The 22,389-nt window shown below is 37.0% G+C and overlaps 1 protein-coding gene across 1 annotated transcript in view; it reads right to left on the reverse strand.

Moving 5' to 3' along the window:
• The window catches only part of kntc1 (kinetochore associated 1), a 47,721-nt gene that overhangs the window by 6,992 nt on the left and 18,340 nt on the right, over positions 1-22,389 (reverse strand). Inside the window, exons 24-52 of the mRNA XM_036597915.1 lie at positions 20,826-20,921; positions 20,074-20,177; positions 19,724-19,826; positions 19,387-19,521; positions 18,648-18,767; positions 18,495-18,567; positions 18,310-18,377; positions 15,443-15,777; positions 14,436-14,608; positions 13,956-14,053; positions 13,520-13,661; positions 13,310-13,366; positions 11,896-12,059; positions 11,661-11,765; positions 11,448-11,576; positions 11,251-11,367; positions 10,430-10,539; positions 10,084-10,318; positions 9,233-9,322; positions 8,823-8,991; positions 7,513-7,571; positions 5,651-5,867; positions 4,825-4,898; positions 4,265-4,475; positions 3,668-3,780; positions 2,941-2,996; positions 2,767-2,845; positions 1,362-1,486; positions 16-151 (exon numbers count right to left, since the gene is read on the reverse strand). Of these exons, the coding sequence (XP_036453808.1) occupies positions 16-151; positions 1,362-1,486; positions 2,767-2,845; positions 2,941-2,996; positions 3,668-3,780; positions 4,265-4,475; positions 4,825-4,898; positions 5,651-5,867; positions 7,513-7,571; positions 8,823-8,991; positions 9,233-9,322; positions 10,084-10,318; positions 10,430-10,539; positions 11,251-11,367; positions 11,448-11,576; positions 11,661-11,765; positions 11,896-12,059; positions 13,310-13,366; positions 13,520-13,661; positions 13,956-14,053; positions 14,436-14,608; positions 15,443-15,777; positions 18,310-18,377; positions 18,495-18,567; positions 18,648-18,767; positions 19,387-19,521; positions 19,724-19,826; positions 20,074-20,177; positions 20,826-20,921 (3,693 nt within the window). The remainder of the gene's footprint in view (positions 1-15; positions 152-1,361; positions 1,487-2,766; positions 2,846-2,940; positions 2,997-3,667; positions 3,781-4,264; positions 4,476-4,824; positions 4,899-5,650; positions 5,868-7,512; positions 7,572-8,822; positions 8,992-9,232; positions 9,323-10,083; positions 10,319-10,429; positions 10,540-11,250; positions 11,368-11,447; positions 11,577-11,660; positions 11,766-11,895; positions 12,060-13,309; positions 13,367-13,519; positions 13,662-13,955; positions 14,054-14,435; positions 14,609-15,442; positions 15,778-18,309; positions 18,378-18,494; positions 18,568-18,647; positions 18,768-19,386; positions 19,522-19,723; positions 19,827-20,073; positions 20,178-20,825; positions 20,922-22,389) is intronic.

Below are 22,389 nucleotides of genomic sequence, written 5' to 3' on the forward strand. Positions count from 1 at the left end.
GCAAGCTGTTTGTACCTGAGGCTCATTGCTGTGGTTCTTCCATAAACCTTTAATCATGCCCTCTTTAGGGCTGATGAGAAACATTTCCAGGTTGTATGGAATGTTAAGAGCCTCCAGTTGAGAGAGGTACACATAGCACTTCAGGTAGTACCTAAGACAGAACATAGCTGACAGTAAGCTTTCTGAATAAGATTAAAAAAAAAAAAATTCAAGGTCAATATAAATAATATAAATTTAGCATAATTTTAATTTTACTATAACACATTTCCGCAACTGTTTTTTTCCTTTTTTACTTTCATGAAGTTACACAATGCAGTAATATTGGTACAATTATCGTCAATTGCTTTGTGGACAAGAAAAAAAAACTTCTGTCAAAAATATTTTGTTGTGTTGAGTATTTAAATAAGAAGTTGCTTCATGAATAATAATAACAACTGCACTGCATGTTTTAAGTACTGCTTTCATTTTTATTAGTTTTACCAAGATTAGTTTTAAAATAAAAGACTGACATTCATTCTGGGTCATTTTTAGCCATGACACCTTGACAGTGCTAATAAGTCCAGCTTTGAGACACACAGACCCACGACACAACCATGAAAACAATAGTGTATGTTTGTTTTTGTAATTGTTATTTTCAGTACTTGTGAAAAAATGGCCTATGCAACATTTTAAGCATTTCTGAAAAATGAAAACAAAAAACATTCTAGAGCAGCTCAGTAGAAAAAACATATTATATTAGGATTTGGGATTAATATAATATCAGTGCAAAATCTCCATCAGTGCAGTTTATCAGTCATGAATAAGTACAGTTATGTTAAGATGTGACAAGTTAAAAAGAAACGCCACTAGACACTATTGATGTATTAACGTGGTTACGCTCTAACAACAAAAACAGTGCACAGTAGATATTTGGGGGTTTCAAGGAAATGTGAGCTAGTTCTGATATGCTTATATTTTTTTAAATCTTTTTAAATCAAGTCGGTGTGGTGTGAGAAAGAAAGCCAAAGCACTTTAACATTTGTATCACCTTTGAAATACTTCTAAAACTAAAACCCACTGCAGATTAAATTGATAGTTTTAGTTACATTTTTATCTATAAAACTGATAAAAGTATATGTTTTGGCTGATCGCATGCATTTGGGCCACAAGGGGAAAACTAAATCTGTAACTGTAAAAAAAATATATATTTTTTTTTTTGTTAAACTACTGCTTTTTAACCCTCTAGTTACCCTCCTTCTGTTGCTGTGTTTAATTATTTATTATGTTGTAAAAAGTTGGATTTATTGTGAAAACTTCAGTCATTTTAGAAAGTGAATTCAAAGATCATTAACACAACTATATATAAGATGGATGACACATACTTGACTTTATCCCTAGGTGTGTGGGACAGAGCCTCCAGTGTTGCTGAGTCTGCAATATGAATGAGACATAACAGGACACGACTGCGATGCTCAAAGGTCAGTCTGAGGCCTGATCCGCCCAACGGCTGCAGAGAAAACAAATTATTATGATGGGGGAGTGAAGTGTAAAGTAGTGAGATCCTATTACAATTCTTTAGGAAATGATTCAGAACATCATAAAAGCTCGCATTGTCACGCCTCAGGAGGACTCAGACTACATTTCCCACAATACATTAGTAGATCATGTGACTGAGCAACTTCCCTCTGACGTAGAGTCCAGAAAGGACTCCATTGCCCACAACCCCTCGGGAGATCATATGACTTTGGATGCTTGTGCACGCACCTATCAGCGCTCACATTCACCGGAGTACTAAATACATTCACCTGTGTTTGTTGTCATATGACCCACTTAGTATAGTTTATAAGCCCGGGCTTTAGTCTTAGTCGTTGCGAGGTATTGTTTCTTCTTGAACTTGCTGAGCGTTTCTATTATCTGTTTGCCACTACCTGTTATGACCTACGTTTTGTTTCACTGACCTTGATTTTTGCCTGTCCCTTCTTGTACTTTTGCTGACTGTTTTTGGATACGTGTTTTGACTTTTTGGCCTGGTTTTTTGACTACGATATCGGATCATTCCCTTGGTGTTGTTTGCTTTGGTTATGATCACTTCGGTGATATTGTACTGCTTTCTGGTTACGACCCACGCATGTTTTTTGACCTCTTCTTTGTCGCACTCGAATAAAGCCTGGTGTACATTTTTTTATCCGCAAGCGTCTGAATTCTGTTGCATCGTCACACGCATTTTTAAACAGAAAGTACAAATGTGATTGGAGGAACTATTCACGCATTAGTAGAATATAGACAATGGAAAAACATTCTTTATTCAATATTATGGTGAATTATTTTAAATAAAAAAAAAAAAATTAATACCCAAAAAACTACTACTGGTGTCTGTAAATATAGCATGCTAAGCTACAGCACTAAAATGCTACCGGCTAATACAACAGCTCTTTGAAATGTGGAATATAAATTTGACACTGTCGTAATTTTAAAAACCAACGTCTGTTTTAGCTGACAGCTTACTGCACAGTCCAAACATTTCCTGTTGTCACATTGTAATCCTCTCATTAGCATATTTTAGTACACTGAACTGTGATTCACTCAAGCTCATTTAGGACATACAACACTAAGCTGGTACGTAGTTCCTCACAAACTGCTTTTTTTCCCCAAATACACTGAGAAAGCCAGTGTTTTAAATTTCAAAATTTGAACTCAAAAACCATTTTGCAGTTGTTCTGACTGAAATATGCTAAATATTACAGTGCCAGACAAAACACCTGCTGAATCTACAGTCATACTGCTTACCCATGTCTCCGCAGTCAGGATGGGACTGAGCAAACGGGCACTTATATCCATAGGGTGCATCTGCAGTAAGTACACCACTCTAAAGATGGAGAAACAATTATTATTATTATTATTATTATTTTTATTATATAAGTAAATGTACTATGATGTCTGATGGAAGAGTTTTTAATTCACCTCATGAGATCAGGGTCATCAGTTATATCAGTGACATGGTCCTGGGGCTGCAGGTCCTATAGTGATGTAAAGACCTCCATTACAACACGAACAACAACAACAACAACAATAAAGTTACATGTTTTCTCTACATTTATCTATATTCTTTATAGTTAGCTGCATTCATATTTCTCTGTTTCATTTCAGTTTTTTCATATATACTGTCATTTGTTACGTTATACTGTTGTTAACACCTAAATTTCCCACCTGTGTCATCATAATATGTATTGTACATGCATGAGAAGGAATGTAGTAGACTTTGAGAATGCTACACCCCAATTTAGACAAATATTGGAATAACCTGGAATAAATGCATAGAAATATCTAGACTTAAAAAGTTGACGTTCTTTACCTTTGTCATATACAGTAAAAACAATGTCATCTCTAATCAAAAGCTCTGACTATAGAGAAGATTGTTGGAGAAGTTGTGAAGGTATTCAGAGCCCACATCAATATTACTTCAAAAAAAGCAAGAATAATAGCAGACCAACTATCCTTCTGTATTTGTAGAACTTGCTGAAAGGAGGCGAGAATATAGAATATGAAGTAACAGCAGCATTCAGTTACTGCAAACATAATAATGGTAACTAAACTCATCAGAAGTTACAACACTTTTTATATATTATCATCAGTTTTCTGCCTAAACCATGGTTAGAGTATTAGAGGAGTGTGTGTTTATATAACACACCTTGCCATTTGACTGCTCAGTTTTACAAAGCCACTTCTCCAAGAGAATATTTCTGATCTTCAGGAGGTCAACACCATTGATGGATGCAATCTCTTTAGCCACTGTGTGAATATCTGGGGGGGGAAAAAAAAAGTAAATAAAGTAAAGTAAAAAAAAAAGTAATAATTCTAGAGCAAATTACCTTCTATAATTCATAGAACTCAGAGTTCCCTCAGTAATCTGAGTCCTGTTTAAATCAACATCATAGTACTGTAACAACAAAACCTGGAGCCTCCCTTCTTTTATTTTTTGCAACCTGAAGACAAGGCTAACTGCTTAAATAGAGCTTGAATCTTTATCCTGGACGAATCGGCCAGTCAAATCACACACAAATTACATTACTGGACTTCCTCAGATACAATTAATACAGCTCAAACAGGGCTTATGTCAAAAGCCTTGATTTTGATTGATATTATGGAAGGTGTTAGAGAATTTATTTTGGGGAAATACAGCAAGAAATAGAAGCTCCTGCAACCTACAAATAGACATTTCTCACTGAGCGCTGAAGTTAAAATGGTAATTACTGGTTATTCTGATTAATGTCACGTTTGCTCTCACCAGGGTAAATCTGTCCAGCAGGGCTTTTCATGCGCTCCACCACTGAGCTATGCTCAAACAGAGCAACAATGAGGCGACCAGGAAGTCCCGTAAGCTTGAGAAGCTCAGGGCAGTCGAGCTGGAAAGACATGAGGGCGTTCTCTGTGGCCGAACGCTGGTACTGCAACTGCAGTTTAGAGGTGAGCATCTCCCCCCGTGTCTGTAACTCCTCCTACTCAGTTAGAAGCAGAAACAGGACAAAACAGGACAAGAATGGAGGTGTGAGGAAAAGAAGTGGTGTATGAACAGGTGGTAACGTAGGAACAAAACTGTTTCCTTCTAATCTATGCATTCCTGTATAACATCAGCATAGCACAGTATTTTTAAGATTGAGTGAACCTTTTTCTCAAATATAAGGTATGCTCAATTCCAAAAGAAATAATAAATAAAAATAATAATGATAACAATAACAACAAAAATAATAATAATCATCACATTCTTATATTGCAACTTAAATGTATAAATAATGGTTAAAAAATAAGCTTTTAATAAGATTTGAGAACATTATTTTTGTGACAAACCTCTAGTGTATCAGACTTCAGCAATTTGTGCACAAGCTCCAGGCTAAATTTCAAAAACATGGTTTTCTCTGCACCTGTAGGTCAGAGAAACACTTAAATATATCAAATTAAAAGGAGAGCATAAAGCTTAAAGAATTTGTGCTAAATACACTACAACATTTCTCTTGACGTTTTCTTATGGCTTTTCTGCTCATGTTCAGGAACTTTGAACAACAGCTTCACAAAGACCTTAATTTAATAATTCAGTCAAAATAAATGTATTATTATGAAGTCATGTAGACCCCCCCTTTTTAAAAAGTAAAGTCTATAGAGAGAAAACTCAAACAAATCAAACATGAAAGGCAGGAATCTGGGGGCTACTCTTCACCTCTTAAAGCCTACACCTATTATTCAGTAACTACTGAAAAGATTCCAGCAACTACTATGAAACTAATAGTTAGTTGTGAAGTTATGAGAGTGAATAACTGAAGTGTGGGCCACATAAACACACATTAGAGGTTAAAGTGTTACAGGAATTTGTGTCAGTTGATAAGAAATTATGATTTTATAAAGTAAAAAACAATCCAGACATTTTTTAGACAATGTGGATGGAACAGCAACACTTTAAATGTTTGATAATATCTTAAGGTTATCTAAAAAGGTATTTCAATACAAATGCACAGAGCTGACTGCACTATAAAACTAAGCTTCATCACATCAGGATTAAAGAAGGTCTGAACACTATTAGATTTCAGCTGAAATTTTCTGAACACATAAGGACGCAGATCAAATTACCTTAGCATTGGTGATTTATTTACAAATAACAGCTGAAATATGAATGACTGACCTGGTGGCACATCCTGGGCAATTTTGTGGATGGTAGCTGCAGCCAGTTCCAGGTTCTGAATGCAGAGGGCATGTTTAAATATATTCTGTATTACAGTAGCAGTGTCTCTCTTGGGGCTGTGAGTCTGCATGCGTTTAGCCTGATCCAGCAGTAAGGGCATCAGATCATGCTTGAAAACATGATTCACTGCCAAGACGTACAGCTTATCCAGGCTAACCTGCAAAAGAGAGGGAAATCATAGATACACTACCACTTCCAATAACCCATCATATCAGCTGATTTAACTGTAATGGGCGAAAAAGAAACAGATTCCAACAGTTTCAGTTATACAAAACTTTAAATCACGGTAGTAATTTGCAATGATTATTACGATTATGGTATGATATTACGATTGTCAGTTTCCAGAAGAAAAGATGTCAGAAACTCAGTATTAGATAAAATCTAAAAAAAAATCACAAAAAATAGTCTTAACTATTTTTTTATAGTCGTAAATGAACCTTCAGTAAGGTAAATAAACTCTGACAATGTCAAAATCCCAAACAAGTGCACAAAAGCCTATATATAGGCTATAAAAGGCACTATGTAAATTTATCAAAAATACATCCTAAAGCATGACATATCTGACTGTCTCCTGAAGTAGCAACATGGCAGGTGTGACTGTCTCATATAAATATTTGATTAAAAACAAGCAAAATTTGCCTAGGGTTGTGAGAGTTAAGAAACATTATCTGTGCTTTATCAGTGATATTACTGCTGATGCTGATAAATGAGGGGATCCTGAACATCAGCTAATCTTACTGGCTAAACAGTTTATCGGTCCGGACCTAACACACACATGGGCCGATGTACAGGAGGCAACAAGTGGTTATACTGTGAGATGAGTAAACCTTAACTAAAACCATTAGCATTGCTGACACTTGCAGGGGAGTTGTCATCTGTGCTTTCTCTTGAGAAAGTTACATTAAGCTTCTATTTCATACTTCCACCACTTTGCTACGTTCAACAAGTTTGTTTCACAGTGAAATCCAAGACTGGAGTGTACTAAAATGAAATGAGTAATTTATGGCAATAAAACACACAAATCTATTTATAGATTGCATTCATTAATTAATTTAAATTACACAAGTTGAATACTCATCTGAGTAAACAAGTTAACTCGTTTTTGTTGGGTATATGATATGCGTTTTGTCTTATTAAATAATTTAATCAAGATATGAGAAAATAGTTTACAATAACATCTTTATGTGAGTGCACTTTTAGTGTAGATTAAAACTGCAAGACTTCAAGGACAAAGGTTTATATCGGTGTCCAAGTACAAAGAATAGTTTATACACATTTTCAACATGACTAAATAACTTTAAAATAGAATGTATTTTTGTATTAATGTGTGGTTGCATCACATGTCTGGGTGCTAAAATGGATAAAAACACTGAAAAGATTCTTGGACATGCAAAAGTCACATCATATGCACATCATATCCTTTACATCACATCCTCTTTAAGAATGTTTAAATTATCAATTTTAATAGCCTTGTCATTGACCACTTCATGCTATGACACTTCAGTAAGGTGCGTTTTCAGTATGTTTTCAGAAGGTTGCTGTCTTAGGTAATTAAATGTACGATATTCTTATACACACACATTGTATGTGCCCTAGATGTGCATCTGGCATTTTTATTATTTAGTTAAGCTTTCCAGTTTTATATAATTCATTTACCAAAGTAGGTAAGGTTGTTTCAACCAAATGTGTGATTTTACATCCATATTTTTAGATTTGTAATTAGCTTATATGGTATTTATGTACATTACAAATAAAATATAAACATGCTGATCTCACCTCCTTTAATCATTCATTTGTCTTACCTTCATGAGTTTGGATATGAGGAGCAGTGTGGGTAAGGTCTCTTCATTCAGCTCAGGAGCTGTAAAAAAAAAAATAAAACACAATAAAAAGATCAAAAGAGAGAACATGAGGCTTGTAACAACTCTCAGTGACATCTGCACAACATGTTCAAAATGCAAAATTAAAGTCCCCATATCTTACATTTTTCTCATATTTTATTTTTTCCAGATATACATTCATAACATTGTGCACATGTTGTGTAGCAAAAACAATCATAATTCATTCTTACATGACGTTGCCTGACTTCTTTAGCAAAGGCTATTTTTGTTACTGTGCCTTTTAGATTGATATACGTAAATTAGCTCTGTTTTGATTGGCTGTCTTGTACTGTGATGTATTCAAAAAGCAGTCCAGGCTCAAAACACTCCTTTCAACTTCAGTGAGAATGGGTGAAGCTAAACTGCTGTAGTAATAGGTGGATATACATAGGTATATATAGGGGGAGAGTTCATGACATCACAAAAACAATGATCAAATTATTCAAATGATTTTCAAATGATGTTTTTGCACCTCAGTTTCCACATTTAGACAGAAGAGACTTGGGAGTGAATGGTATGTTCTAAAAAATTAGCCATGTTTACATATAACATCAAACTCTTTCACTGAAGAAAATTCACAATTCAAAGGACAATTTTTCATTCATCATTTTTCCTTTAATGTATGTTCTTTAAAGAATATACTGTAAATGTCTGCATGGTTTAAAAACTACTTCACTAACATCTCAGTTTTAATGTGGAATTTTATGTGGACAAATGTATGACATGGACTAAATATTAGTACTGCGATTGAAATTGCTGCATAATGTAATACATTAAAAACACATTAGTGAATCAAAAATGTGAGATGATTCAACCTAACTTGCATTATTTTGATCAAAATAATTTACTTTTGTTTGGTTTACATGAATACCTTAATTTATCACAACAACCACAGAAATGCTCATTTGGAACTGTGATTGGACAAGATGTTCAAAGCACAGTATATAAAACACTGATTGGTTAGAGGCCTCATTTGCATATTGCAGGCATCTCTGATATCAGTATCACAAAGGTCAATATCATGATATTGATTAACAAATCATATACTGGATCCTAATATGATGATATTTATCTTAAGCAATTACTGTGGGCATTTAGCCAAACAAAGCATGATCAACATCTATCAAACTGTAAGGCTCCACATAGAACACAACTATTCTTGAACTGAACTGCCAACCAGTTGGAAAAGAACAGCAGCAAAGAGATTCAACACTTTCAAATATAACACTCACAGATAATCTTCCAGAAGTAGTGATTTGTCTGAAGAAGAAGATGAAATGGCAAGCGAGTGTTGGCGAGAGGTGTGCCTTCCAGAGAGTTCTCCAAGAGATAAGTGTTCTCCAGGTCGGTGGGCGGAGAAATACGTTTGTGGGACTTCAGGTGCTGAAGCAATCCCATCATCTGCAGAGTGAACAGAAAAAAGGAGGTTTTTTAATTTTCAGTCTACATGTGTGTTACTCAGATTAGAGGCCTACTACGTCACCTGAGGCAAATGGGACCCAACAAAATTTCATGTTACTGGCCGATCTTACGCCAACAACAGGCTTGCGTCAGGGTCATATATATATATATATATATATATATATATATATATATATATATATATATATATATATATATATATATGAGTAGAAGGTCTTACCTGACTGAGGGGTAAAACAGTGGTGCTTTCGTCAGCAGTCTGAATGGTTTTCAGCACTCTCTCAATCCTCTCATAGTTGTATGGATTCAGCTGTAAGGGAGTAGATCAAAAATAAAGTGCCAAAATGCCACTGATGAGAGATGAAGAACAGAAGCACCTTTTCCATTTAAGCTAAAGGTTTCCCCATATATGCTTATACAGTACTGTGCAAAAATACTCTTATTTATTTCTAGTCAAAACAGTCACTAAGTACAAGTTATTTAGTTTTTAGGAGATTAGATATGAGATAATGCACTTGCATTAGAGAAACAACAAGAGTTTCCAAAACTCTAACCCCGGTTAAAAAAAATGATCAGAAGACAGACAAAATGGGACTCAAACCATGCAAGACCTGGTAGAAAAACAAAACTGGCTAAATACACAATACTTAAAGCATTCATCTGAGATTTTAATTAAGAGGAAAAACAATGCTTGATTTAGATGTGGAAAAAAAAAAAAAAAAATTCATAGATGTTGCTGTCCATCCTTCCACTGTGAGAAACAACTCAACGCTGGGTTCAAAAGGGCATGCAGGTGTCAAGAATTTGCAAAACTGCAAATCAAAAAAGAAGTTGTTTGTGTTCTCGTTACAATAGACTGACCACCCCAGGGCAATAAAGACAAAGTGTGGACGCAATAAATATTGGAGGGGAAAAAAAATAAATAAATAAAAGTCCAGTTAAACATATAACATGATGCCAAATCTTAATCGTCTGTGCCAGATAATCATGTGAATGCATGTTTAGTAAATCTGTACAGCAACCAGATTTCAGAACAAAAAAAATAAGGGCATGACTGACAGTGGACCAGACCTTGCTCAGTGCTGTGTGCAGACTGATGACTAGGTCTCTGGTGGAGCTCAGCTGAGGAACAATCCTTAAAGCACGTCCTAGTATGTCCTCATGTCCCAATGGTGTGTTCTCACCCCCCGGTACCAATACAGGGTCACCACCTTCCAGCTCACCATGCTTATACTCTCCTTCCTCCTGCAGCAGCAGGGTGGTGATGAACAGACTGACTGCAGAGTCACTGTCCAGCCCGTATGTGCTAAACAACAAAGGAGGAGTGAACATAAATGAATAATTACATTAATACAGGATGCTGTTAAATGAAAATTCAACAGCCACTGCTTATTTGATTCATTCAGGAAAAACTTACTTGCAGTATTCCTGTAATATCTCAGCTGTGATTTTTCTGTTCTTCACAAGGACAGGAATCAGATTCCTCTTAGTCTCAGAACACTGTCTAAATACAGGCTGAATGGAAACCTGCACAAAGATAATAGTGGACACAGCGTTTAATACTTATATTAATTGATGAAGTTAATGGAATTGCAAAATAAATTAATATTAATCACTGAATGAATGAACTTATTATTAATGTTTAATTAATTGTGATATTAATAGCTGGAATGCAATTTCTTTAATTTTATTCATTAAATAATAATGAATTACAATCATTTATTTAGGTAATTATCTCTCAACCTCTATCTCTATAAATGAAAAACGTCTTTTCCAAGACCTACAATTTATGAGTAATTCAGCTGAAAGTGGCAGGAGTGCAATCGTTCCAACTTAACCCCACTGGCAGAGTTAACAACAAACTGAGGGACTCACTGTCAAAAAGTCTTCTCTCATTGTTTACTGTATGAGATTTGGATGTAACACTGTGTTAAAAATAACTCTGACGCAGAGAGGCTGTACTTTAGCCTGACTACCTCTCACTGTGAGGTATTTACATGCTTCAAAATGGTGTTTGAAGAAAAATTGCAGATGAGGCTGCTATGGGAATATAAGACATGTCTAAAAGAACATTCTACTCGAACCTGCTTAACTTCATAAATAATCCATATTACATTTTACCCCACATTAGTTTGTGCCCCTCTTCCCCTATTTAACATTAATATAAAACAAAAACAAACCATACATGTTGCTTAAAACCAAACGCTGAAACTGCAGGGCTGTTGTTTTTTTACTAACCCCAAGTTTTCCAAGTTTAATTCCCCATTCTGCATCTGTGATAACTGACAAGAACTTCTGCTTCTCTTCTTCATCATTATACAGTGAGCTGAAATGGGCACCAACCATAGCAACAGCCTGAGGAGGAGGAAAAAAAGAAGGGGTTAAAAAAGCCAAAGATGCACATGTCATATGCTCATACACTATGACTGTCTTACCATGATCTTGGAGTAGTTTTGCCAAGCACTGGTAATTATCTTCCACAGAGCATCAAGCACCTCAGATTTACACAAGATAGTGCAAAGTCCAATGGCCAAGTCACAGTCAACCACTCTCCAGTTTAAAACCTATAATATGATACATATTACCAACAAAACATCAAAAAACAAAAACAAGTTTGATCTCATTGTGTTATTCTACAGAATTCCCACCTTATGCAACAAGGACACTACAACCACTCTGACAGAAGACAGAGCCGTCTTCTCTATCGCATCAAGAGTCTGTTTGTCTCTGACTAAACGACTGTTACCACGAAGCTGAGGGAAAGAGAAAAGAATCAGAAAAAAATGAAAGTCCTTCATATGCAAACAATTTCTTTCAATGTACAAAGGTTGGTTTTCACTGGACTAGATTCTGTGCTTTGTGCTTTAAACATTACTGCCCCACCTTCATGCTCAAAGTGAGGTCCATGTTGTTGGAGACAAAGTGCTGTAAAATGCTGCCATAAGACTCTAGCAGGAGCCTAAGGGCCAGCTCAAGCTGACTGCACTCCTGCAGACTCTGAAGCATAGTGGCCATGGGACCCAGCAGAGGACGAACAAAGTCAGTCTCTATAACACACAAGGATATGATAATGTTGTCATGATGATTCAAAACAACACCCGCCACAACTTCGTTATGTAAGTGAGCAGCAGTGATATTCTACATAAAACAAAATTACAGTAAGTCATTCTGACAGGTCAGTTACACATACATAATATAAAGTACATGCACATTTAACCTCATTTGATCATTAATGTTAAAGAGGACTTATTATGCTTATTTTCAGTGTTCATAATTTTATTTTGGGGTCTACTAGAATAGATTTATATGCTTTAATGTTCCATAAACACATTTTTCTCATACTGTACATTACTCTAGTCACGCTCTGTCTCTCTGTCTGAAACGCTCTGTTAGAGCTCCTGTGTCTTTAAGCCCCGCCTCCCGATGAGCCCAGTGCGCTCTGATTGGTCAACCGCCAGAGCGGTACTGTCCCAGTCTTGGAGTCTGTAGACTAGGACACGCAAAGCAGATAGGCCACAGTAGCAGACAGAACAGACAGACAGTCAGAGCAGGGTGGTGCGGAGGTGTTAGAATGTATCCGCCGTGGAACAATCAGAAAATACATTTTTTTCTCTGATTCACCGTCAAGTACAGGGAGATTCACTCGAAAGTGGTCCCGAATATTCTGTAATAACTCTCACCAGAACGAAGCAATCTGAACGAAACAACGTGCAACGTGCTCCTCAGTATATGGAGCTTCGAACAAGCCAGCGAAGTAGGCACCGGACAGCCGTCGCGACGTTTAACCTCTGTTTGCAACTTCCGGGTGCATACCCCCGTACCCCTCATATGTCTGGCAGAAAACTGAGATTACTTCCAGCATCGCATGTAATGCAATCGATTACACATACGTCAAGGTATGTAGCGTATTTTTTTGGTTCAGATTGCTTCATCCTAATGGGAGTTACAACAGAAAATTCGGGGCCTCTTTCGAGTGAATCTCCCTGTACTTGCCAACACCGCTCCCTCTCTTCATTCACTTGCTACATCGCTCGACCAACTTTGAATGGTGTGTTCACCTCGTAACAGACAAAATGGCTGAAATTCCAGTGAAGCGTTCAAGGCAGCTGAGAAAAGTGGTTTCTGTGGGAGCAATTCACTCCCTCTGGCATGTACTTTAAGCTTTGTAACTTTGCAGATTGTTTAGATGCACAAGAGCTATACAACATACTAAAGAAAAGGGAGCATTATGGGTCCCGTTTAAAATTCTTAACCAAATATCGTACATACAATGTAAAATTTTGTATAATATAATTACCTTCCTGGAGAGCACAATATGACAAGCAAGAGCAACCCAGGGAATGAAAAGTTGAGTCTAGAAAGCACAGAAAATAAAATGCAGAATGACAATGTTGTTAAACATAAAACACTAAATATTACAAATATAAGCATTAGTAGGACCGTATATACAAATAGTGGTGCCCCCTCAGTATAATGCAGTTTTGGCTTTCCTCCTGTGAATTCAAACCTGAGAGTGGCAGAAGACTGGTGGTAATCTTATACTGCACTGGAAGCACAGAGACTGGATCCAGCACTATTCCATCCTCATTAAAGACATCCTGAACACTGGACTCAGTGTAGGAATCATCCTCACCATTCAGTACGGCATCCTGTACACACATCATGGAGCAAACAATTCAGATACAGCAAAAATAAGGAGTGACTTCCATTTTCAATTTATTAGAACATTCAACATTATAAACATTATTTGAGACACTGGAGAGCTGCCTGATCCATTCAAACTGGTTAAAATCTGTTCTATTTAAGTTCCACTGACTTAAAGTTACACACAATACATCAAAACAAAAAAAGCAGACAGAAAAGTTCCTGCCAGCCTGATAACATATATATTTGTGAGTATATTTTCAGAAAACAAAAAAGTGCATGACGGACAAGCAATGTACCTTTGCAACAAAGCCGTAGTCATCAATCTGACACTGGCGGTACACATCAGCGGCCCCTCGGGTGCTTTTACACAATTCCACACAGTCCAGCAACAGATCTGTGACACAGACACATTTACTCCGTCACAGCCATCAGCTAACCGATAGTACAGGAGGACAACAGTCAGCAGTTCAGAGAAATATCTGTGTCTGATTATTAATAAATAAACAGTAAAATGGAAAAAAATCTAATCTGCAGTTTCTGATTTATCTTAATCTTTTAAGATGTCTACATATTACATCATTTCATGTAATGGATCTGCTTTTAATTTTAAGACTCTTAGAGCTGACTCGTTAATGCTTGTTTCATTCAAAGATAATCAAGAAAATCTTGTTCAGTGAAATGTTACCTGTGGCAAAGCAATGTAAGGATCAAGTGTCCTTTCTATAGTTTAATATTTAGAAAGTGGAGCAGTTTTACTGCAGTAAAGTTGCAGGTACCTGTGTCGCAGATAGTGATGGCCTGACAGGCAAGCTTGTGGATGAGCGCCGGTAGGTTAACTCTTTCAGGCAGCACCATCGGGACGTTATCCTCCAGCATCTGGCAGAGGCGCTGAGCCGTGCTAAAGAGAACTCTACCTGTGCTGGAGTTGGGATGATGCTGGTACAGCTCACTAAAGAGGAGCAGAGCTACTTGTTACTCAGTGTAGGTGATCACACAGCTTACCTAATGACCTCGATACATCATGAAACAACATGAACTGAAATGTGCTTGAATAACTGATCATGTCATATGCATAAATTTTTACATGTGCTTCCCACAAAGTGCCACATCTTTTCAATCTATCAAAATCACAGGACAGCTCAACATGTTTGGAGTGGAACACTAACTGCTGATTCTCTAACGCCAGTTAAAAGATACTCTTATTAAGAGGCCAATTATGCTTTCTTGGACTCCTGCCCACAGTTGGCTCTGGCATCATTGGGGGTCAAACTTTTGATCTCCTGACTATAGGGCCAACACAGACAAATGTCTTCATTAAAGGCATAAATTGCCCTGGGGGCAAAATTTGCCCTTAGTGAAAAGGTTCATTTCTAAAAACTGGCATTAATGGTAAGCACAAGCTAGAACAACAACCTGGTAAAAGAGAAAAATGCAGCAATACAGTTAATTAAATTTGAATATATATATATATATATATATATATATATATATATATATATATATATATATATATATATATATATATACACACACACACACACATTATAAAAATATCTTACTGTAGAAGTGTGCAATATGCAGGAGGTGAGACTATCCTATGAGCAATCCCTGCATGTTTTATTTGTGTGCTGTGACCATCCTGACCAATAACAGACATTCTTTGGTTCAAAAATAATGTTGGCCAACCTTTTACCACATTGCAAGGTTCACTGATTATTTTTTACATAACGCAATCATAACACATAATAATATAGTGTTTAATTAAACTACCCTTTTGACTTACCTGAGGATTTTAAGGGCCTTCTCCACATTACCAGCTTCTAAAGCTCTGACAGCCAGGTCTGCCCACAGCTCCTGTTCAGTCCGCTGAAGATGTCTGGCCAGTCGGTGCAGTCCAGCCTCAGTGGAGAGGGTCTTGGTTTTACCATCAGGGTCATTTGCCACTGCTGCTTTGGCCTTGCTGTCTGCTTTAATGATATTAATTTTGTCAGGGTGCTTTTTCCCTGAGTGCCGCCAAGCTCTTGTGTTCTCATACGCAGTGATGAGCTGTTGGTTGAACTGTCGTCTTACTGCTGGGTCATCATATTCCTCAGGGGTCAAGAAGATGTCAAAGTCCTCCTGAGATGCATGAGCAGAAATTAATATACTGGGCAAATTCTTCAAAGCAGCAAATATCCCTGTTAATAAAATATTGCAACAAAAGAGGCGGAGCTTTACAGATTTTTTTTAGCTCTCTAGTTCTCTTTACATTTTTATCTATCCACAGGTTGATTTTTTCTGTTAACAATTTTAAATCAATTTTATTCTATTGCTGAAGGTTCAGTTTGGATGATTTTTTATGATTTTTATGTTATTTTAACCATAATGGTGCATTGTGTTTAGGTTTACCAGCGTAGAAATTGCTGTAATAATGGTAAGACATCGTTGATTGTATAGTCTTGTAAAGGCTGGAATAAGAGTATGAAACAACTTACTTCTGAATGATTTAATCACAAACAACATATCGGACACCTTCTGAAGATAAACTCTTCAGAATTCCCTTATGCTCTGAGAGTAAGCATAAGTCTAAAACTTTTTTATAGGCTGTACTGTAACTACATTAGTTTTATGTGGAGAGGTGCTGTAATTTGAGTGATCACTTAAGATCTGTGACATTAAACACGTCATATCTTATGGCTTCTCCTACCACTGCTATGCTGATGACAACCAGCTAATCCTTTCCTTTCCACCTTCTGACTCTCAGGTTTCCTGCTGCATCTAGGCATGTCTGGCTGTCATTTTCTTCATGGATGGCAGCTCACCACCTAAAGCTCAATCCTAGCAAGACTGAGCTGCTATTCATCCCTGGAACTACAGGTCCTCACCATGATCTTGCCATATCATTTGAGAACACCTTGGTCATTCTATCTAAAATGCAAGAAGCCTTGGTGTGACTCTGGATGACCAGTTATTGTTCTCAGATCACACTGCAAACCTGACTCAGTCACGCAGGCTTCTCCTCTACAATATCCAGAGGATTTGACCCTCCAGGAAGGCCACTCAGGTGTTTGTTCAGTCTCTTGTCACCTCAAGGCTTGACTACTGCAACTCACTCTTGGCTGGTCTTCCTATGTGGGCCATCAACAACTTGTAACAGATTGCAGCAGTATTGCTTGTCTTCCTAAGTTCACTCATGTTACTTTCACTGCTGCGCTACCTTCACTGGCTTCCTGTAGCTGCAAGCATCAGATTTAAAACCCTGATTCTTGCCTACTAAGCCAAAAATGGACCAGCCCCTACCCTATGGCAACTGTTTAAACTATCTGTACCTTGAGACCTCTGAGTTTCAAGTACAGCTCAGCTTGACTCACAATCCTTCGAGATGCATGGAAAACAAGCAGCAAGACTCTTGGTACCCAGGTGGTGGAATGAACTTTCACTGGCTGTCCAAACAGCAGATTTCATCACTGTCTTCAGACAAAGACTGAAGATCCACCTCTTTGTGAAGCACTTAACACTAATCTAGCACTTACAAAAATGTACTATACTGCACTTATGCCATACCTTAATTCTGTATCCTGTATCTTTCTTTCTAGGTATCAGCACTGGCTTTTGTTTCTGGCTGTGTCTTAGCTCAAGGGAACCTTGGACTCGAACCTATTTGTACTAGCTCGGATATATTCTCAGTGGTCAACAAAGCACTTTTGTAAGTTGCTCTGGCTAAGAGCGTCTGTTAAATGCTGTAAATGTAAATTTCATGTTATTAATCAGCAATGTCTTTAGTTTTTACAAGTGTGCTAAGAAATAATTTCAGAGTAAAAAACCTTCTGTAGTTCACTGAACCCAGAGCTCCTGTTTGAATCGACTTCACAGTGATGTAACAACAAAACCTGCTCAACAGCAGGCCTTTTTTTGGTGAGCAGGAGATGAGGCTAACAGCTAAAATGGAGCTTGACTTGGCATAGTTCCTTTATCCAAATTACTTTATTTATGCAACTTGAATACAGCTTTAAAAATCTTTGACTCTTGGTTCAATCCTCTTGAACTAAAGACAGTTATATATTTTCCAAAAAGCCATACAGCAAAATCAGAAACTTTGTTTCTAAATATCTATTTTGTTTTTCTGCTTTCTGTTTCCTTTCATAATGAATCAGTGTCAGGAACGTTAACTGTTCTGGTTTTATTGGAAAATTAGCTTCTATAAAAGCCCAATAAAGACATAAGAAGAAATCTTGAAGATGTGCCTAAACTAAAGCTAAATCACTTTCCAACCACCAAAAGCTATCTTCCCCGATGCTGGCATTAAAAGCAGATTCCCTTTTTTGTGACTTCCATTGAAATTAATCAAGCACATAAACAAACAAAGGAAAAATTTTTTACACTACAGTGCATTCTTACTGAGATTCTACATGTTCTTTCTGAACCAAGAGAATTTGGAATCATGAACTTTCGAACTTTTTAAAGACTCAGTGTTCTCTTCAGTAGAATGACAGATGTATGGCAGCTAATCAGCTCAGGCTAATCCAGTGTCATTTAAACATAAAAGTGAATTAAAACTGAAGTGTTCTGACCCAGTTCAATGGCTTCACTAGTCACAGAATAACCTGCATAAGACAGTGCTGTGCATAAGCCACACCTAAAAGTTCTAATGTGCATGAAATATTAATGTACCTGCAAGTGAGCAATGGCTGTGAACATTTTCAAATTGTTCTCGCACTCCATCCTCTTTAAGGCATCATCTGTGAGTACAGAAACGCATTAAAACTTCTCATTCCATCACACTCAAGGCCCAGGAAACTGTTGGTTTTGGAACTTTAAGTACTATTAAAACTGAAAGTATTCCATAAAATAATCACCCTTTTGAATGCTCTGCAGGTACTTCAGTGCTTCCACCAGCGTCTGGGCAACTTGCATCCGCAGTTTTTTAAACTGTTGAAAAAATGAGTCCATTAGTCAATTTCAAATAATGTTGCATTAAGGAACTCTAGTGGTTTACTTCACACACAAACCTCCTCACAAATGTGTTCCTTAATTTGCAGTTGAAGTCTTGCCCAACTGGCGAGCCGTTCAATTACAAGTTCTGTGTCGGCAGGTGGCAACTTTTTCAGATGCGCTATACATTTCTCTCTCTGTAAATACAACAGACAGTGGGTGAAAAGATGAACTGACATTACAAAACCATAAAACCAAAGTTACATATGCAAAAGAAGTTATCAGCAGCAAGTCCTTTAACAGGGCCATATGACTGAGCACTGATGTGACTAATGTGAAGGGGCAGGCAATAATTAAACCAGTGTGGCAAACCCAGTGCTAAACAAATTGGTATGGCCTTCAGCAAACAAGAGAGGATCTCTCTTTACTTGCTACCAACTGCTTGAAATTAACCTATTGAACAACTTTTAAGGACAAGATCTGGTTTGTCATCTGCCCACCACTGGTGAAAAAAGTTTGTTTTCCATTAGAAAACCATTCTGATGGTTCAAAGCATGGACGCACAGATAGCCATGACCGGCGAAAGTGGCCAACAAAAACAGTTTTTTGCTGATACTTTGATAAACATGAAGTTGAATGTTGAAGCTAAATATACCCAAATGATTAGCAAGTAGCTGTTTATGCTAAATAAACCTTTGCAGACATTTTTCTTACTTAACTGAAAAGTAACAATGATATTGTCAAAAGAAAACAAGACAACTCCAAACCTGGTAAAGAGCCTCTATGCTTATGGGAAAAGTGTCCCAAGTAACATACCTTGTTATGCTCCAAAAGCTGAAGGCAGTGGATATAGTAGATGTGTGATGAGCTGAGCTTATAGGCTTCAGCCAGCTTCAGAGAGTCTTCCAGAGAGGTGGGCAGGTCCTGCTTTAGAATGTGTCTCACTAGCATCTGTGCAACACACAAAAGTATTTAAAACATTTAGGGCAATTTTCCAAATGAACATGTTTCTCAGATCTCCCCCTAAGGAATAAAGTCATGAGATTAGACTGGGAGTTGTGCTATAGTGCAAAATCTTGACATCTGTAACATCAGAATGTAGAATAAAAAAAATAAAAAAATAAAAATAAATAAAATAAATAAAAATACTTACCATGGTCTCTCTCGAGTTAGAGAGTGTTAAGTTACGAATCCCATAGCATCGCAGAAGTTTCTTCATCTCCATCAAACGATAGCTTTCTTTTAAAAGTTCCTGTCTAAAAGGGTAAACAGATGGAGTATAATCACAGGCAAAGCACTAAGAAAACATTTTTAAAATACAACACATCCATATATAAATGTAAAACTAATGGAATCATTTCACTGTAAATATAGGGATATCTTTTATTGCTGCTTAAAACAGCAGTTTGAGGGGGAAATCCACTTTAAGACCTTGCTTCAACAACCAGCCTGATCATTAAAGCTTATAACATAAATACGACATTAAAATTTTTGGTTACTTACTTGGGGTGCTCCTTTTCTAGATGCTGCTGAACTAGTTTCTCAATAGTGTCATTCCAGGGAACCACCGCCTTGTACATTATCTCAAGCACGGCATCCATCACCAGCTGAAACACAGCATAATAACATAAAACAACTAATAAAATGAATAGTTCCGCTCCTAAAATGTGACTGGCTGAGCCACATTTGAGGCAACTGTAAAATACTCAATGTGCACACACCTATGACCAACTCACAAAAACTGAGTCTATGATACTGCTCACACTGACCACCAAGTGTACTGACAGATGAAGAATCTGGTTTTGTTTAAACTGAGGAGCGGACAACTAATTTTATTCACAGCTAGGATAAACGAAAGCAGATATTTTTATCATTGTATGGCAGAAAATTAAAATGTTCATGAAATGACTGCAATAACAACAATGGGCGACAGAAAATTTGTCTTCATTCAGCAGTCAGTAGTTTCTTGGCAACAACAGCATACTCCAAATGAACTACATTTCTTAATAGTTTTTGCAACTATTATTATCAGCAGTTTGATAAAATACCTCTGCATTTTATCATATTTTGTCATCACCATTTTATAAAAGCAATAAGCTCCTTGAGGCCATGTATCAGAGTGATCTTACCACAGGAAAGTGGGTTTTTACTCTGCTTTGCATCATGCCTTCATAGTTTAATATAATAGTATTTCACATTAAATATTAGCATTTCATCTTGGTCTGTATGTGAGATGTGTGAACAACTAGACTTACATTGGTGTCGGTCATGCAGTGAAGCACAGCAACTGCTTTAGCCTCCCACTCAGTAAACAGAGAAGTGATCTGAGAACTGCAGCAATCCAGCAAGTCCTGAGAGTAAATCACAACTCAAATTACAACAAAGATTAAAAGATTACATTACAGCGTTTAGACCAATGTTTGTTTTGTTTTCTATTTTTAGAACAGTGATAGTCTGTCGCAGGAGGGATGTCCTTAATAATGACCCACAATCTTAAAATAACTATGTAGTTGTAACTATGTAATGAATATGCAGTTAGACACTTTAGGCAAACTTATCAGCCAAATAAAACTAAATAAGTTTATCGAATAATATTCAGAAGATGTACCACCATGGTCTTTAGTTCTTAATCTATCTCCATTGGCTCATCATAATCAACTTCATCAATTTCCATTGGCTCCTCCTCATCCACTTTATCAAGTTAGAAAAGCTCAAAATTAGCTGGTTAAACATGGCTGTGGAGATCATTTTCGCATGTTAATCTATTGTGAAGCGCTAGAAAACTTTTATTCCAGTGAGACAAAATATTCTCAACATGTTATTTTCCCTTATGTTATTTTCTTAAGGTCTAAACCATGTTCATTGTAGAGTTTAAGCAAATGGCAGAAAGGTGAAACCAGTCGCATTCTCACCTTGCCCCCTCACTCCTTTGTTTGTATTGAAATGACTCTTTGTCTCATGACCTTAAGATGATAACAACCACCCCCCATTATCTCTACCCCCTACTTCTCTATTCATATTCTCCTTCTACAACCCCTCCTTATCCCTCTTCAAACTCCTTTTCCTCCTCCTTCCTCCCCCTTAGTTTTCTATGTATATAATGTCCTTCCAAAATATTCTTGTCAGACTGGACTGGAGACTGGACTGCTGATCAGACTGGTGACCAGACTAGACTGGTGACACACTGATGACCAAGCTGTGCCCGTGCATGATTGCCTGCATGCACGTGAATAAGATTAGACTCCTGATACTGATGATTGACTGTTGATCGACCACGCTGTACCCATACTCTGTATGTGGAAATAAACTCCAGTCAACGCCGAAGCCCCAGTCTCCTGACTCTTTTTGCTGAATTTCTAACACCAGTCTGATTTTTACTGATTAGTGACTCTATTATGATGCAGCTTTGGAATGTGCTGTAAATTCTGTGATGTCATAGATGGAATGTTCAGAAGGACTGTGGACTGAGATATGCTATTCTTTGGACAATGGCCAGCTGAGCTTCTCAATCAGTTAAAACAGACAGAGAAAAAACAGAGCAACATACTGAGAAAAACTAGGAAGGACAAATATAGTGGTTGTGTATACCAATTGTTTATAGGCAAAAACCAATGCCACATGGTTTAAGTTCCAGTACGCTGTTCCAGGACACATTAAGCCCCAAATAACTAATTAATTTAAGTAGTTGTTATACACTATGCACTACTGCGCAAAAGTCTACAATCACTTTATCATATTAATAATTATTATTTTTATACGAATCAATTATAGGATGTAGTTTGAATATACAGTACTGTGGTAAAGTAACAGTAACATGTA

This window comes from Colossoma macropomum, unplaced genomic scaffold (assembly GCF_904425465.1).
Source record: "Colossoma macropomum unplaced genomic scaffold, Colossoma_macropomum, whole genome shotgun sequence".
Lineage (NCBI taxonomy): Eukaryota > Metazoa > Chordata > Actinopteri > Characiformes > Serrasalmidae > Colossoma > Colossoma macropomum.